The sequence below is a fragment of the Notolepis coatsorum genome, assembly GCF_963971535.1.
Source record: "Notolepis coatsorum genome assembly, chromosome: 2".
Taxonomy (NCBI): Eukaryota; Metazoa; Chordata; class Actinopteri; order Aulopiformes; family Paralepididae; genus Notolepis; species Notolepis coatsorum.
In genome coordinates this window covers 197,925,092-197,940,242 of record NC_140166.1, presented here as the reverse complement: position 1 = coordinate 197,940,242, position 15,151 = coordinate 197,925,092, and the positions used below count along the sequence as shown (strand labels likewise).

General features: G+C 40.2%; 1 protein-coding gene across 3 annotated transcripts in view; it reads left to right on the top strand.

The window, feature by feature from the left end:
* Window positions 1–15,151, top strand: part of gclm (glutamate-cysteine ligase, modifier subunit) — a 36,764-nt gene continuing 21,613 nt past the window's right edge. For 2 of the 3 annotated variants that reach the window (XM_084338147.1, XM_084338146.1), the window contains exons 1-2: window positions 1–272; window positions 9,169–9,234. In XM_084338147.1, coding sequence (XP_084194273.1) covers window positions 153–272; window positions 9,169–9,234 — 186 coding nt within the window. In that variant the 5' untranslated portion in view covers window positions 1–152. The remainder of the gene's footprint in view (window positions 273–9,168; window positions 9,235–15,151) is intronic. The other variant, XM_084338148.1, reaches the window with a different exon arrangement.

Below are 15,151 nucleotides of genomic sequence, written 5' to 3'. Positions count from 1 at the left end.
TGCATTTTACAGTAGTGGGTACTACTGTAGTTCAAGGAGGTGTCTCTTGTCTCCTGTCAGCCGTCAAGAACGAGGTGAAAGTTCGGTCACGTTATACGACTCAGGTTAGCAACTTATTAGCTAACGTCCCTTCGTTTAGTAGAAAAAGCCACATGGAATCTCAAAACATGAACGTTAATTTAAATCATGCTTCCACTCTGAACCTCCACACTGGGAACTTGGTGAACCGGAGTCGTCTAAAAAAGAAATGCCCGTCCTCACCAAGTGAAGAGGTAGGTTAACAACATAAACTCCTAACGACTAAAGTAGCTTAGCTGATCTAACTTACCTGCCTGGTTGATTACATGGTGGCGAGCTTAGCCTGTTAGCATAGCAGCCTAACCAAAGATGGTCGTTAGCAAGTTGGTTAGCATACTAGCTAACGCAATATCTGTTTTATATCTGTGCTGATTGAATGCATTGCACCAGGAGGAAGACTAGCCAACAGATGAATCGTGATTTAGATAATGATTACTTTTTATTTCAGACATATCCGTAGATCCACGTCAGTAAATAAAGAGAGAAATGAGAACAATACAATACAAATAAGGAGGACAGACTGTACAGGAATATGTACAGGTTCATGGCATGAATGAATGAAAACTTTATTTAACAGATTGCAGAATGGGTACAATACAGTACGGCTCAATACACACAATTGTTAAGGGGATGCAGACCAGAGAAAGACGTTTGTCTTGTTTACATCAGGGTCCCCCATTTTCAATTCATCATAACAGACATACCCAACATACATGACATGACATTTATGGCATAGGGACATACATGACATACAGGTGTATTAGTTACATTTGTGACATATACGATATGCAAATATACTGATTGATTGTAAACTTTATTAACAGATTGCAGAATGGGTACAGTACAGTACAGCTCAATACATACAATTGTTAAGGGGATGCAGACCAGAGAAAGACTTAAGTCTTGTTTACAGTTCACAGTTCACATTGATTTAAAACGCATACAGAGACATTCGTTCCAATGTTTCCAAAATTAACGTTAACCGACACATACATTTATAAATGAAATTCCTCAACACACCATGAAAGGTGGGAACAAGTAACAAACATATCACTTCTACTTAGAAGCTTATGGAAGATTCTGAATGCATCATTAATAAATGCCACCTGGAGCTTATTGATTTTTGCTTTACTGCACCACCATTATGAATTGAAAATGGGGGACCCTGATGTAAACACGACGAAAGTCTTTCTCTGTATTGTACCCATTCTGCAATCTGTTAAATAAAGTTTTCATTAATTCGTTCATTCAGGTATCCTGTATAGAGTGGAGTACAGTGAGCTTAATAAAAACCTGTTTTACATGATTGATTGATTGATTATGTTAACAGATTGCAGAATGAGTACAGTACAGCTCAATACACACAATTGTTAAGGGGATGCAGACCAGAGAAAGACTTTCGTCTTGTTTACATCAGGGTCCCCCATTTTCAATTCATAACATATATGACATACAGATAGACAACAGTACTCTTACATCTAGACATTTATGACATCCCAGATCTACAAATATACAGCACTGTTTATGAGTACAAAAAGGGTCTAAAAAGAGAGTATATATACATTTGAGGGGGAAGAAACTGTACATTGGAGGAGGTTGGGTAGGTGGGGGTAACTGTACATTGGAGGTGGTTGGGTGGGGGGGGGGGATAACTACATTGGAGGGGGTTGGGTTAGGACATTTGCAGGGGCCAGTTTCGAATTGCAGTCTCCCGTAGGTGCTCTTTGAGAGTGGTTTTGAAAGTGGGTAGTGATTCACATTCCTTTACAGCTGTGGGTAGGGCATTCCACATTGATGTGGCATAATTGTGAAACGTGTTTAGTCCCTTGTTTGAGCCGAATCTGGGTTTAACATGATTTGTGGAGCTCCCTCTGGTGTTGTCGTTGTGGTATTCACTGACCTTTGGGAAGTATTTTGACATAACCTGTACACGTGAAATTTGCTTCGAAGTTTCGTTCGATGCGCATGGGATTCGAATATGAAAATAAAATTCGATATATTTTTTTTTGCAAATCAACTGCCACTCTTTGTTAACTACAACAAGCAATGCTGTTTGTTATATAAGATGAGGTCGGACTCGGTACTGACAGATTTGTGTTCGTTGTGCTGCTTTTATAAAGCCTCAAATGACGCGTCGCTTACAATATTTCATGGAAGCAAAGTGTTTAGTTTGTCTAAGATTTAAAAAGGTTTAAACTTTACAGCACTGACACAGTTGAACAAAGTGCTGTACAAGTCCCACAACATTAAAAAAAAAAAAATTTTTAAAGAAATAATAAAAAAAAATATATATATATTTAATATATATATTCGTTTAAACATTTTTATTTCGAAGCTTCGAATTTAAATCGAATCTCGGCCCAGAAGCTTCGAATTCAAAAAAAAATAATCGAAGGTCAGCCCTACATATAGTATACTGCACACTTACTGTAGCTGTTAGGTAGACCCGACCGCTACTGTGCTCAAGTGCATAGGACAAGGTTGGGTGAAAAATAAATGCTTGCCAAATTGGCGTGACATAATGTAAAGACATTAAATTACTTTGTTGGCTTTTGCACTACCTTGGTGCAATGTTTATCCTCCCAGCACTCTTTGCATATAGGCTAGCTTTTTATTTCCACATGATGCATTTGCATAACTGGCCATGCAAAATTAAGTGATCTGGCAGGTAACTTCAATTAAGGAAACCCATTAGGAACCCTAATTTTGGCATGGCAGGTCACCTGAAAATGCAATTCCGTGTCAGATTGCGTAGCTCAGTTTGAGGAAAATATTCTAAACATTGCACTTTCCAAACAATCAATGTATTATTGCAACTTAAATCTTGAGCCAGCACTGTAAGGAGACAGGAGGACTCAGCAGACACTAGATGGTTAATAGGACTATTCCCCACTATACATCTAGTCTACACTCTTTTCGCATTTTTCGACAATGCGGCTTATATAACGGTGCGGCTAATCTATGGATTTTTACAGCTAACTGGGCGCACTCCCTCAGCTCTGTGACCGTCAGATCAGACTCCTAAATCTGCTGCAGCAGTGCACACCTTGCCCCTCCTCCTCCCCCTCACATAACCACAGGGAACAAAATAAGTACCAGCCAACCGCCAATGGCTGGTAAAAAATCTGCCTGGCTGGTAGTTTTTAAAATCTACCAGCCATATGGCTGGTAAGTCAAAAAGTTAAGTTTGTTCCCTGAGAGCAGAGCTACACAGCAGTGCGCCTATTTTGCGAGCCGAAATAAGTCTGTGGTTTTTTCTTCTTCTCACAACGGGTCAAATGCATCTAACATGCATTGCATCGTCGCCATTCCTTTATGCCCACATCGCCCGAAATGAACGCTATGTTAGCGTAAGCTAACAAGCTAATCCTGATCAGCGGCAGAGCCATAGAGAACAGCAGACGGTGTGGACTGGGGAAAGGGAAATGGGGGGGGGGGCACTCCCTTTCTCTGTGTGTGCGCGTGCGTTTGGAAAGACGATGAAGTCACTAGTCAGGACTCAGGAGAGGAGTATATTGTAGTAAACTGAGGATTACTGAGGATGCACAGATAATGTTGATATTCAAATATAAAAAGGTTTCGAGAGGAGTGGAAGTTTGAAGACAGACTAGACTACAATATGATGCGGGGGTGGTGAGTTGAAACAGTGTGTGTGTCCCCGACGCGTCTTCCTTAATGATAAGCAAGCAGTGCAAAAATGCTTCCGCATTCGTCACCGCACGCCAGTACGGTAAAGCGCCTTTCTTTTCAGGCCCCGCTTAGACAAATGCTATGGCATTTCCGCGTACATTGCAACGAATCACTTGAAACCTCGGCTGTCTTTAACTATGAGTGAACACAACTGTCTTTAACTATGAGTGAACACAACGCAACATTGTAACGTTAACGTAGAGCCATATGAAATCCGCGTTCACGGAATCGCGGACGGAATCGCGGAATTGACCAATAAAAATGGAATCAACTGCAAAACGTGGAATATTGCAGAATTTGGCCTAATCTGGACTGAAATTCCGTTTTTGGGTGGAACGCTTGGTGCACACGCGACCGGGGAGGCGGACGCTAGAGCGGGTTACACACAACACAGGCAGTCTCCCAAGCGTCTCGCTGCTTCGGTGTTTACATCGTCAAGAAGCTAATAAATTCCCCAATAAGCCCTCAATTCAGAGCAGAGCAGTATCCTAATGACTTTTATGCCTCCGGCGATAAGGTGTTTTGCTAATTCTGTCAACGTTCCGTGGACTGGAGCCACAAAAACACTTGCGACACTATTGTGATTAAATGGCTATAAGTTAACGTTAGGACATGATCGCTTCTTGCTAAATCTAGTGCACCCATCCATTTGTTTAATGCAAACGAGTCATTATACACTGCCCTTTATAATCGAAATAAACTTAAATAGCTATGAAACGTTTTACAGTACATAGGACTATAGATGGAAATGATAGCTTCTTGCTAAATCTGGTGCAATCCATTTGTTTAATGCAAACGATTGTCATTATACACTGTCCTTTATAAACGAAATAAACTAAACTAAAGGTGCCTAAATTATGCATTACTATATTTCATCACAATAAAATAGATATAGCTAGGCTACTGACATTGTGATAATGTCACTGACATTGTGATAATGTCAGTAGTAGCTAGCTGTATCTATTGTTTACACTTGAAATGTGTATTTTTATTTTGTCACAATATTATTTTGAAAAGTATTGTGTAAAATGTAACTGTATTTCTGAGTTGCAGCACTTAAAAACATTAAATGGACTGTTATGTCATATTCAATTGTAGACATTTATTCATTCCCACTTATTAGACACTATTTCTGATGGTAAAATGAGCATAAAAAGCAAAATACAGAATTCTGAAATATTAAAACGGAAAAAACGGAATTTGGGAAAAAATAAAATGGAATTTGGAAAATAATAAAACGGATTTCATATGGCTCTACGTTAACGTGTAATTTACTATGGAATATAGTATAATTATCGCGACGATTGTAACGTTAACGTGTACTTCGCGAATATAGTATATTATCGCGACGCGTCGTCGGACTAAACGCTGTTGTGAACACAACACATTGTAACGTTAACGTGTACTTTACTATGGAATATCAGAAGAAACTACTCAACCTCGGCTGTCTTTAACTATGAATGAACACAACACTCTAACTCACCAATGTACAGTTTCTACGCCAAATGTATATACACTCCTTTTTCTGGACACTTTTGTATCACAAACAGTACTGTATTTGCAAATCTGATATGTCATAAATGTATAGGCGTAGCAGTACTGCCTATCTGTATGTCATGTATGTCATATATGAATTGAAAATGGGGGACCCTGATGTAAACAAGACAAGTCTTTCTCTGGTCTGCATCCCCTTAACAATTGTATGTATTGAGCTGTACTGTACTGTACCCATTCTGCAATCTGTTAATAAACTTTTCAATCAATCAATCAAACCATGTTTAGATAATAAAGTACTCAACCTCTACTTGTCTACTGTCTGACTGAACACAACACTCTAACTAACTTACCATGTTTAGATAATGAAGTACGCAACCTCTACAGTCTTTAACTATGAGTGAACACAACACTCTAACTTACCATCTTTAGATAATGAAGTATGCAACCTCTACTGTATTTAACTATGAAGGAATTACAACCTTTATTTAATGGTTAATAGTTTGATAAAAGGTAATTTACTATATTTGTATGGTATTTACACTTAAAGTAGAAAAACAAAACACGCACGCACCTGAGCCGAGCGAGCACGCCGCCGCCGCCGGTGCACGCACCTGGGCGAAGGAAAATGAAAGGCGCATTACTGCACGCCACTACGGTACATTCTTGCACTGCTTGCTTGTCATTAAGGAAGACGCGTCCCCGACCCCACTTCTATGTTTCAATAAATTATTTGCATTTAAAACCATTAACGCTGACTCATTCCTTCAGTCCACTCAAAATTATGCTAATATTCCTTATGTTGTTTATGATATTAATTGAAAATAGCATATGAGAGTATTATATAGTAATAATAACACATGGCGATATCAGGGTTTCCGTTAGAAAAAATTGTTGCCGGTCTCCGTGACCTGCAAGATTTCAATCTACCGGACAAATGAGATTAATTCCGGTCATAGTTTATTGAGCTTTAAAACAATTTATAGGCAGACTATATAAAGAATGTCATCCTCAAGGCATGTAGATTTATAATATTATTATTTAAAACTAGGCTACTTTTGCGTATACAGTCATTAATATATTCCAAATAAAATAAGTCCCTCGATACTCCGTGCTGCTGCTGACTTGAAATAAAATAGACCGCGTATGTGGGCAGTCGGTCCGACACTAAACGGCAGTCTGTTATAATCACATTTTTATGAGCTAACGAATTCCGTTATATTGGACATTTGTATTAATTATATCAAGCGAAGAACTGAGAAATTTTGCAGAGAGAGACGGCAACATTATCGTGGCCGGGTTTGCGTGATGTATATCTCCACCTCCCAACGACTTGGTGCTGGTCATAATGTCCGGTGAAAACAACTCCCTCCAAGCACAACTTGACCACCCGAACCGTACCAAAACAGGCCAAAATTAAATAGCCCATGCGACGAACGATTCATTACATTCGTTTCATCGTTGCTCCACCAAGCAGCCGGTCCAACAATGAAAGCTGTTATCAGCGCGAGCCGGCCGCAGTTAGTTTGCAAGAAGCATCCAGCTGCAGACCCGCAGAGCAGCTTTCCAGGTATGGGGACCGCACTGTGCCAGCAAAGCTGGTGGGTTCTGTGGGTCTGCAGCTGCATGCCTTCCGCAAATCCAGCAGCAAGCTCTCGCTGAGCGAAGCAACGACAACAAACGCAATGATTGTTTCGTTCATCGCATAGGCCACCCAACTCCAGCCCATCCAAATACAATTCAAATAATCAAACTGTGCCCAGAGGGAACTATTTTCACCGGACACTATGACCGGAGAGATTAAATATGTCGGACTTCAACAGATTTTGCCAGTCAAATACCGGTAATTACCGGCTAACGGAAACGCTGGGCGATATACTAAAAAGCTATTTTAAATTTTTGGCTGGTAAAAAATCTGCCTGGCTGGTAGTTTTTAAAATCTACCAGCCAAATGGCTGTTAAGTCAAAAAGTTAATTTTGTTCCCTGCATAACCACGTCAACAAACCATTACGGCAAGAGTCTAGTGTATGAGCAGCTCAGGGCTCCTCTTTTAACATAACTGAAGCATTAAACAAAATGACCCAGTCAACGAACTATTCACTTTAGTTTATTTATACATGAGGCGTTGTCTAATGTTAGCTAGCTACTGATAGCTCCTGATATCAACGTCTGATATCATCAGTTTGGCACTCGATTTCGCAGGTGCTGGCTAGCGCTGGCTAACTGGCTAACGTTGCTACCTATATGTACCCGGCGCTGCTAACTGGCTAACGTTGCTACCTATATGTACCTGGCGCTGCTAACTGGCTAACGTTGCTACCTATATGTACCCGGCACTGCTAACTGGCTATCGTTATGAGAGCTAACGTTGCTACCTATATGTACCTGGTGCTGCTAACTAGCTAACGTTGCTACCTATATGTGACCCAGTCTGGTGATGATGCCTACAAGTCGCCAGGGTGAAATGACACAGAGACGCAATACAATTTTTTTTTTTTTTTTTTTTTTTTATATATAACTACAGTTCGAGAGTTGAAGAACATATTTAGTATAACAGCGAACAGATATAATAACTCTAATTGTAAGAATTCTGTGTTTAAAAATGGCTGTTTTTAAACAGTTTGTTGCTCTCCACAGAGGAGAGGTGGGGGCTGGGTTTATTTTTGCATCTGAATAGAGCTGCGCGTTGGGATTCAGATTCACTGAGCCAGGTAAAGGCATTCACACAGAGAGAGTCATTAACGTTAACAATGGGCGCATTCAGGTGAGGGTAGTTGTCCACGCCCCCCTCCCCAAACTAGCTGAAGTGTGGAAATCTTTAAGAGGCATTTTCTCCCCTTGAGTGTTTTAGACAACAGACTGAGTTACAAGATTTAAAAAACATTCTCAGATTTCAAAGTTTGACACATCATTTGAAAGCTTACATTCTGTACTTTCACAATCTGGAAAAATCTGGAAAATGAAAATGGAGACATGTTGGCACAAATGCTAGACTTGGTCACATATGTACCCGGCGCTGCTAACTGGCTATCGTTATGAGAGCTAACGTTGCTACCTATATGTACTTGGCGCAGTGGCGCTGCTAACTGGCTAACGTTGCTACCTGTATGTACCCGGCGCTGCTAACTGGCTAACGTTTAGGGCTGACCTTTGAAGCTTTTTTTGGCAATCGAAGCTTCGGGGCAGAATTTTTTTTCTTTTTGAATTATTTTAATCTTTTTTTATAAAAAAAATAAATTGTATCTTATGTTGTGGGACTTGTACAGCACTTTGGTAAACGTCGTTGTTTTTAAATGTGCTCTATAAATAAAGTGGATTGGATTAATTCATTAATAACACTGTCCACATCCATATCTAGTTTGTTTTTAGCCTCGGTTAGCAACTTTCGTTACCGAAAAGCTTTATCAGGCGCTAACGACTAAACACAAATACCTGAGCGCATCACCTTTTTATTGGAATGGCCTATAGGTAATGACCAACAGGGACCGATAGGGAGCGCAGTGATTGCTGGACGCACCAGGCATGTCACAAAAAAAGCAGTAGAAGAAGAAGACGCCATTTTGCAAACGTTCGCTCTGTGAGTACCACTCGTTTTATAAAAATGATTTAAAATGTTTATTAGCAACTCCGAGCTTTCAGACCCCAGCGCGTCGGTGTGTGAAACCCTAATTGTACGCTGGGTACCTTTTGAAATTCATATCAGATATATTTTTGACCCACCCCGAGCTCAGAAGCAGTGCTTGGTGGTCCAAACGAGCCTGGTAGCTATATAGCTGAGAGTGACTGCGGATTCAAAAGCCCCTGGCTTGCACATCGCAGTCACGGAAGGGGCTAAGTACTTTCAGGGTTTGGTCCCACCAGCAGTCACGTTTTCAGTCATGTCTTCCCATCTTCTTTTCTTTCAGCTTCAAGACTGCATTCGAGCTACGCTCATTGAATGGTTTTCCAAGACTCAGCCATCTTCAGAGGTGGTAAGACATCTGCAGTTGAATGTTGTCTGAAACTCTTCTTAAATGATAAAGAGAGGTGGAATTTATGGGCACAGTCGAGGGGAAACAGAGTTAGTTAAATAACTAACAATTAGGGATGCACCGAATGGGAAATTCTTGGCCGAAACCGCTACCGAAAATAGAAAACAGTTGGCTGAAAACCGAATGCCGAAAATGATTCATAGAATAGAATTTTTTTGACCAATGTTGTGGAACATTATGATTATGGAAAAATATATGATTGGCAAAACTTAACTTAAATAATAAATAATCACTATTATGGGTCCATAAAACATTTATTCAGCACTTCTGAATGCATACAGCACATTAATTCCATCTTTTCTCTACTGAGCGCACCTTTCTAGTCCCCAGTTGAATGTGCTCTCTTGACTCGGCACAGTAGACGCGCAACGTGTATGCTCGAGAGATTATATTATCAACGACAGACAGCGTCAATGTGAGAAACACTATCCCCCCCCCCCTCTCGCTCTGAAGAATATGCATATTAGATCACTCAGTGATTAACCGCGACGGGCATATAGTAAATAAGGATGTTAAAGACTAATTTATTGGACGCGTTGCGCGCAGAGTTTACATAGAAACAGCGCGACTCCAGACAGCGCGACATCATCACAACAACACGCGTTAGGTTACAGGTTGTTTCTGTATTATATTTTCGGTAAAAAAACTCTTTCGGCCGAAAGCCGAAAGGCCATTTTTTGCCATTTTCGGCCGAAAACTTTCGGTAGCCGAAATTTCGGTGCATCCCTATTCCCTACTAACAATGACACTTCAAAGGGGCACTTCAGCAAAAAACAACACTGATTTAATTTTACACAATCTCAAGTTCAAGTTTGGTTTTATTTGTCACATATAAACGTACATGTACTTCACAGTGAAATGCTTTGTTCTGTATGAGCCCCTGAGAATGTGCTTCATACAGTAAAAAAAAAGTAAAGGAGGAATAACACTTACAACTAGGGATGTCCCGATCGCATTTTTTGGCTCCCGATCATGTGATTTTGAGTATCTGCCGATACCGATCTTTCCCGATCCGATCTTTCACATTAGTAACTAGGGATGTCCGATCTATAACCTTTATTTACCCAGGCAAGCAAGTAAGAACAATTAAGAGTTGGACAATATCGGTATATCGGTATCGGTAAAAAAGCCAATATCGAGCATCCCTATTAGTAACCAATTTGACGCATTTGTCAGAAACTGGTGAAGCGAGACAAGCCCCTGTGTTGCCTCAATAGCCCCGCCTCGAGCACGGTAGCTCACATTACATTCATCCTGAGCCCCTTCATACGAGAAATATTCAACGTTTCAATCTGTTTGCACATTATATACATTCACAGTGTTCGACTTATGTAATGATTTGCTCCATTTTGGTCTGAAACGCCGACGATAATCCTCACAAAGTGAATAACGACATAGCTCAGCGGTTAACAACAGCTGAACAGCAACAATTAAATGCCACCACACTGCAGACGCAGACTAAAACATGAATGTCATCATGATTCATGACACAAAAGCATACCGAAAACACTCATAAACCAGCAGCCAATTAATTTGAGTAAATCAGGACTCGCCACTTCACTGTTGATGAACGTCACGTCAGCAACAAAAACCTCTTGCGTTGAACAACGTTAACAAAACTTCGCCAACCGGCTAAATTCAAGAACAAACAAACTTTCGCCAACCGGCTAAATCAAAGAACAAACAACAAATTAACTACTTCGGTCCGCTGTTCATTTGCGGGCGCTGTGGATGAAAATAATTGCATCATCCACCGTTGATGGCTTCAGCGCTGTTCCCCTCTCCTCGAGCGTTCTCCCTGCAGTCAAAATGCTTCGAAAATGCAGCTTTCCCAGACGCATTGGTAACTTTTCAAAAGCTCTCCCTTTACTATTTTTATTTAAATCATAAATTTTTCTTTTTTCACGATCTTCTGAAAATCATGTGATCGGCCCCCGATCCCGATCACGTGATCGGATCGGGACATCCCTACTTACAACCTCCTAAGGCATAAAAAAAAATATTGTTTGTTTCCTGTTGGTTGTCAGTTAAGGCCATGGGTAGGTAGGGAATTTATTTTATTTTATTTTTTATTTTATTTTTTATTTTATTCTTTCCCACGGCGACTATGGATAGGGAATTTTTTTATTGAATAAAAATGTTCACAACAACATGGATGCATGTACTCTGTCAGCATGTTTAATATCCATAATACTAAAGGTTTGACTAAGATTTTTATGAAACTTTTATGAAAAAAAAATGTAACTCATAAAATAAATTGGGTCGCACCTAAATCGGCAGGGTCGGTCGGCAACCGAAAACAATTTTTTTCTTCTTTTAGGCCTAAGTACAATCTAAGTACAGTGAAAGACAATGAGGTACAAATGCAGACTTAATGAGGTACAAAACTTTTAAGGCAAGGTGCAAATGAGGAATGCATGTAGTGCAAATCTTTTAATAATGGATAAATATAATGTAGTGTTAGAGTGAGTGTTAAGGTGAGTGTTTGTTTAAAGTGAGTGTGTGGGGCTGTAGAGAGCATTCTGACTGGGAACATCACTGCCTGGTTTGGAAACGGCACGGCCCAGGACAGGAAGGCCATACAGAGAGTGGTGCGCTCAGTAGAGCGTACTACGGGTATTGCACTACTACCCCTGCAGGACTTATACAATAGGAGGTGCAAATCCAGAGCCTGCAGAATAATGAAGGACCCTCACCACCCCAACAACAGCCTGTTCAAGCTGCTACGGTCGGGCAAGCGCCTCCGTATATACGCAGCAAGAACAGAGAGACTAAGGCTCAGCTTCTTCCCCCAGGCCATCAGAACATTGAACACTAAACACTCCACACACAAGCACACATGAACACACACATACACACACACAAACACACCATAGGTCACTTTAAACGCACAAGAAAAGGACACTTTAAAGGAAGGGGAAAAATGACACTAAGAAAATAATTTGTTGTGATTATTGCATAGTATAGCTAGGAGGGCTGACCCCTATTAGTCGATTAGTCTACTAATCGGTCGAAAGGAGCCGTAGACGACTGCCAACCTCTTAGTCGAATACAAAAAATATATATATTATATATATATATATTTATAATTCTTTTTTCTTTCTTCATTCTTTCCAAAAGAAAAGAGGCCTAGAAGTGTGGCTAACGCTAATGGCACACATACCAGAGGCTAACTGCCTACGAAAACAGGCACAGAGGCACTGAAAGAGGATTTCACCCATCTAATGAACACACTAGACTAGACAAATATCAAGATGTATCCATCAGTGGACCAATTGCATGCTTTTGCAGAGGACAAGAAGCCTTCAGTCGACTCCTTCAGACATTAAGCACCCCCCACAGCCCAAATGAAAAAAAAATTATAATAATAATATATATATATATAATATATATATTATACTTTTTTTTTGTCGACTAATAGTCGACTAACGGCACATTATGGCCAATCATAGTCGACTATCCAAATCCTTAGTCGGGGACAGCCCTAATAGCTAGTAACAGCAAGTATAGCATAGGGACATAGAAGTTAAACTGTATATTGTATAGGAGTGTACATATAAGGACCCAGTGCCTTGAAGTGATTTATTAACATGTCTATTTTATCATGTCTATTCTACTTATTTTTATTACTATTTACTATTATTACTATTGTATTCTTGCACAATCGTAGCAGGCATGGCCAACCGCATTTCACTGTATGCCCTGTTATGTATGTGATAAATAAACTCTTGAATCTGTGCATGTGGATGTGTGTGCAATGAGTGTAGATGGATGGGTTGATGATGATGCATAGTCATTGAGCATCCTGATAGCCTGGGGATAGAAGCTCCTTCTAAGTCTCTCTGTACTATGAGACTCCGGTAGCGCTTTATCTCACACACATCCAAAAACTCTACTCACACATTAATTTAGTTTGACAGTTATTGAGAGTAAATTAGTTTGAATATGGCCACCAGTGATGTATTGTGTTGTGTTACAGCTCCATGAAATTATGTTGATGACAAAATAGCAATACATTGTCTTATAGGTACTGCTACCATTTAATTGGGCTGTAATTAAAGGAAAACTCCAACATTTTTGGAAATTAGCTTATTTGCCATCTACCCTGGAGTTAGACAAGAAGATGCATACCTTTTTTCTTCTCTGTGCATGAAGTAGGAGTAGGAAGACGTGCACCGTTAGCCTAGCTTAGCGTCAGTCACTGTAAGTAGGTTCCTCCATTAGCCTAGTTCCCAACGTCTTCCTACTCCTACTGCATGCACAGAGAAGAAAAAGGTATGCATCTTCTTGTCTAACTCCAGGGTTCCCAAAATGTGTTAAGATTAGGGGTGCACGATATTGATTTTTTGACCCCGATATCGATACCAAAAACGTTCTGCTCCTCAAGGTCGATACCGATAATATATATATATTTATTGTATTATATTTTTTTTTTAATGTATATTCCTGTAGTTTTGACCTAACCAGATTTATCATGACATGAGCGTTACTACTATGAACAAAACAAAGCCAAGAGAACAGTTTTGACTCTTCAAATAAAGTGACTATTTATTTGTCCAAATAAATATAATTTGAGTCAATCACAAAATTCACAATCCGTCAATGTCATTAACAATGTGTTTCCCTGAACAATGAGTGAACTAAAAACCAACAGGTATTGTGCTTTGTCAGCAGATAAAACATTTGACGCTATAGGAGAGGAGACTGTTGTGGTCTTGGTCCATGAAACAACTATTACTTGGCATTTATAGGACAGCACGCCTCAAAAAGAATTAAATAAATCAAACGAACATCACCGGTCCATATGTCCGTGGTAAAACTTATGTGCTGTGATTGCTGGCTGCTTTGTCACGTGTCTGGTGCGCCCATCAATCACAGCGCTCCTACTGTAAAATTTGGAAGCAGCCATTTTAGCGAAGGCTAGCTCAGTGATTTATTTACTCATTTATAAAAATGATTTAAAATGTTTATTAGCAACGCCGAGCTTTCAAACCCTGCCGTGTGTGTGTGTGAAACCCTAATGGAACGCTGGGTACCTTTTGAAATATATATGATATATTTTGGACCCACCGCTAGCTTTTAAGCAGTGCTTGGTGGTGCAAATTAACCTGGCTACTACGGAGGAATAAGTGACTGCGTGCGTATTCAACCAAGGGTTGCATCACAGTCAGGAAAGGGGCTAGATTTGCAGCAGCTTTAGCTGCTCGTGCGTCGTCGTAGGCTTTTAACACACCATCGTAGCGTTGGTGATGTTGCAGGTGACTTATTATGATGGATGTGTTATAGCTTGTTGCCCTTTTCCCTCCTTGTGGAACTTCTGCATTGCATTTGTTACAAATAGCAAGCGAACTGTTTTCCTCTGAAACTTTGAAAAAGTCCCACACTACTGACGCCATGTTTGTTTCCTATCCGCGCTGCTTCTGAAAGTTACGTGACTACGTCACAGCCAGGCATGAGAAAGGGAGCGCTGGATTTGTGAAAAACTCCCTCTTCCTAAACCACACGCTATCAGTCGTACCACAGTACTGGCAAAGCGGGAGGAGCCTACAGTAAAAACAAACGCCCTTCATCCCAATCCACCCACACTGCATTTTTTTAACCGAAGAATATATTATATATTATAAGGATTCAGTGTCCTCGATGACATCACTGGAGGCCAAACTCATTTACTCGCAATAACTAACTAAATTTGAACATTTAGCTGACTCTTTTATCCAAAGCAACTTAAAAGTTCTGTACAACAGGTCAGCAGGAAGGGTACAACTCTCAGCTGAGTAACAATGTTCATCAAACTGTTGAAACTTGGGTGCTACAGTGTTGAGTGCATTGTGGTAAAGAGGGAGTATAGTAGGTACTA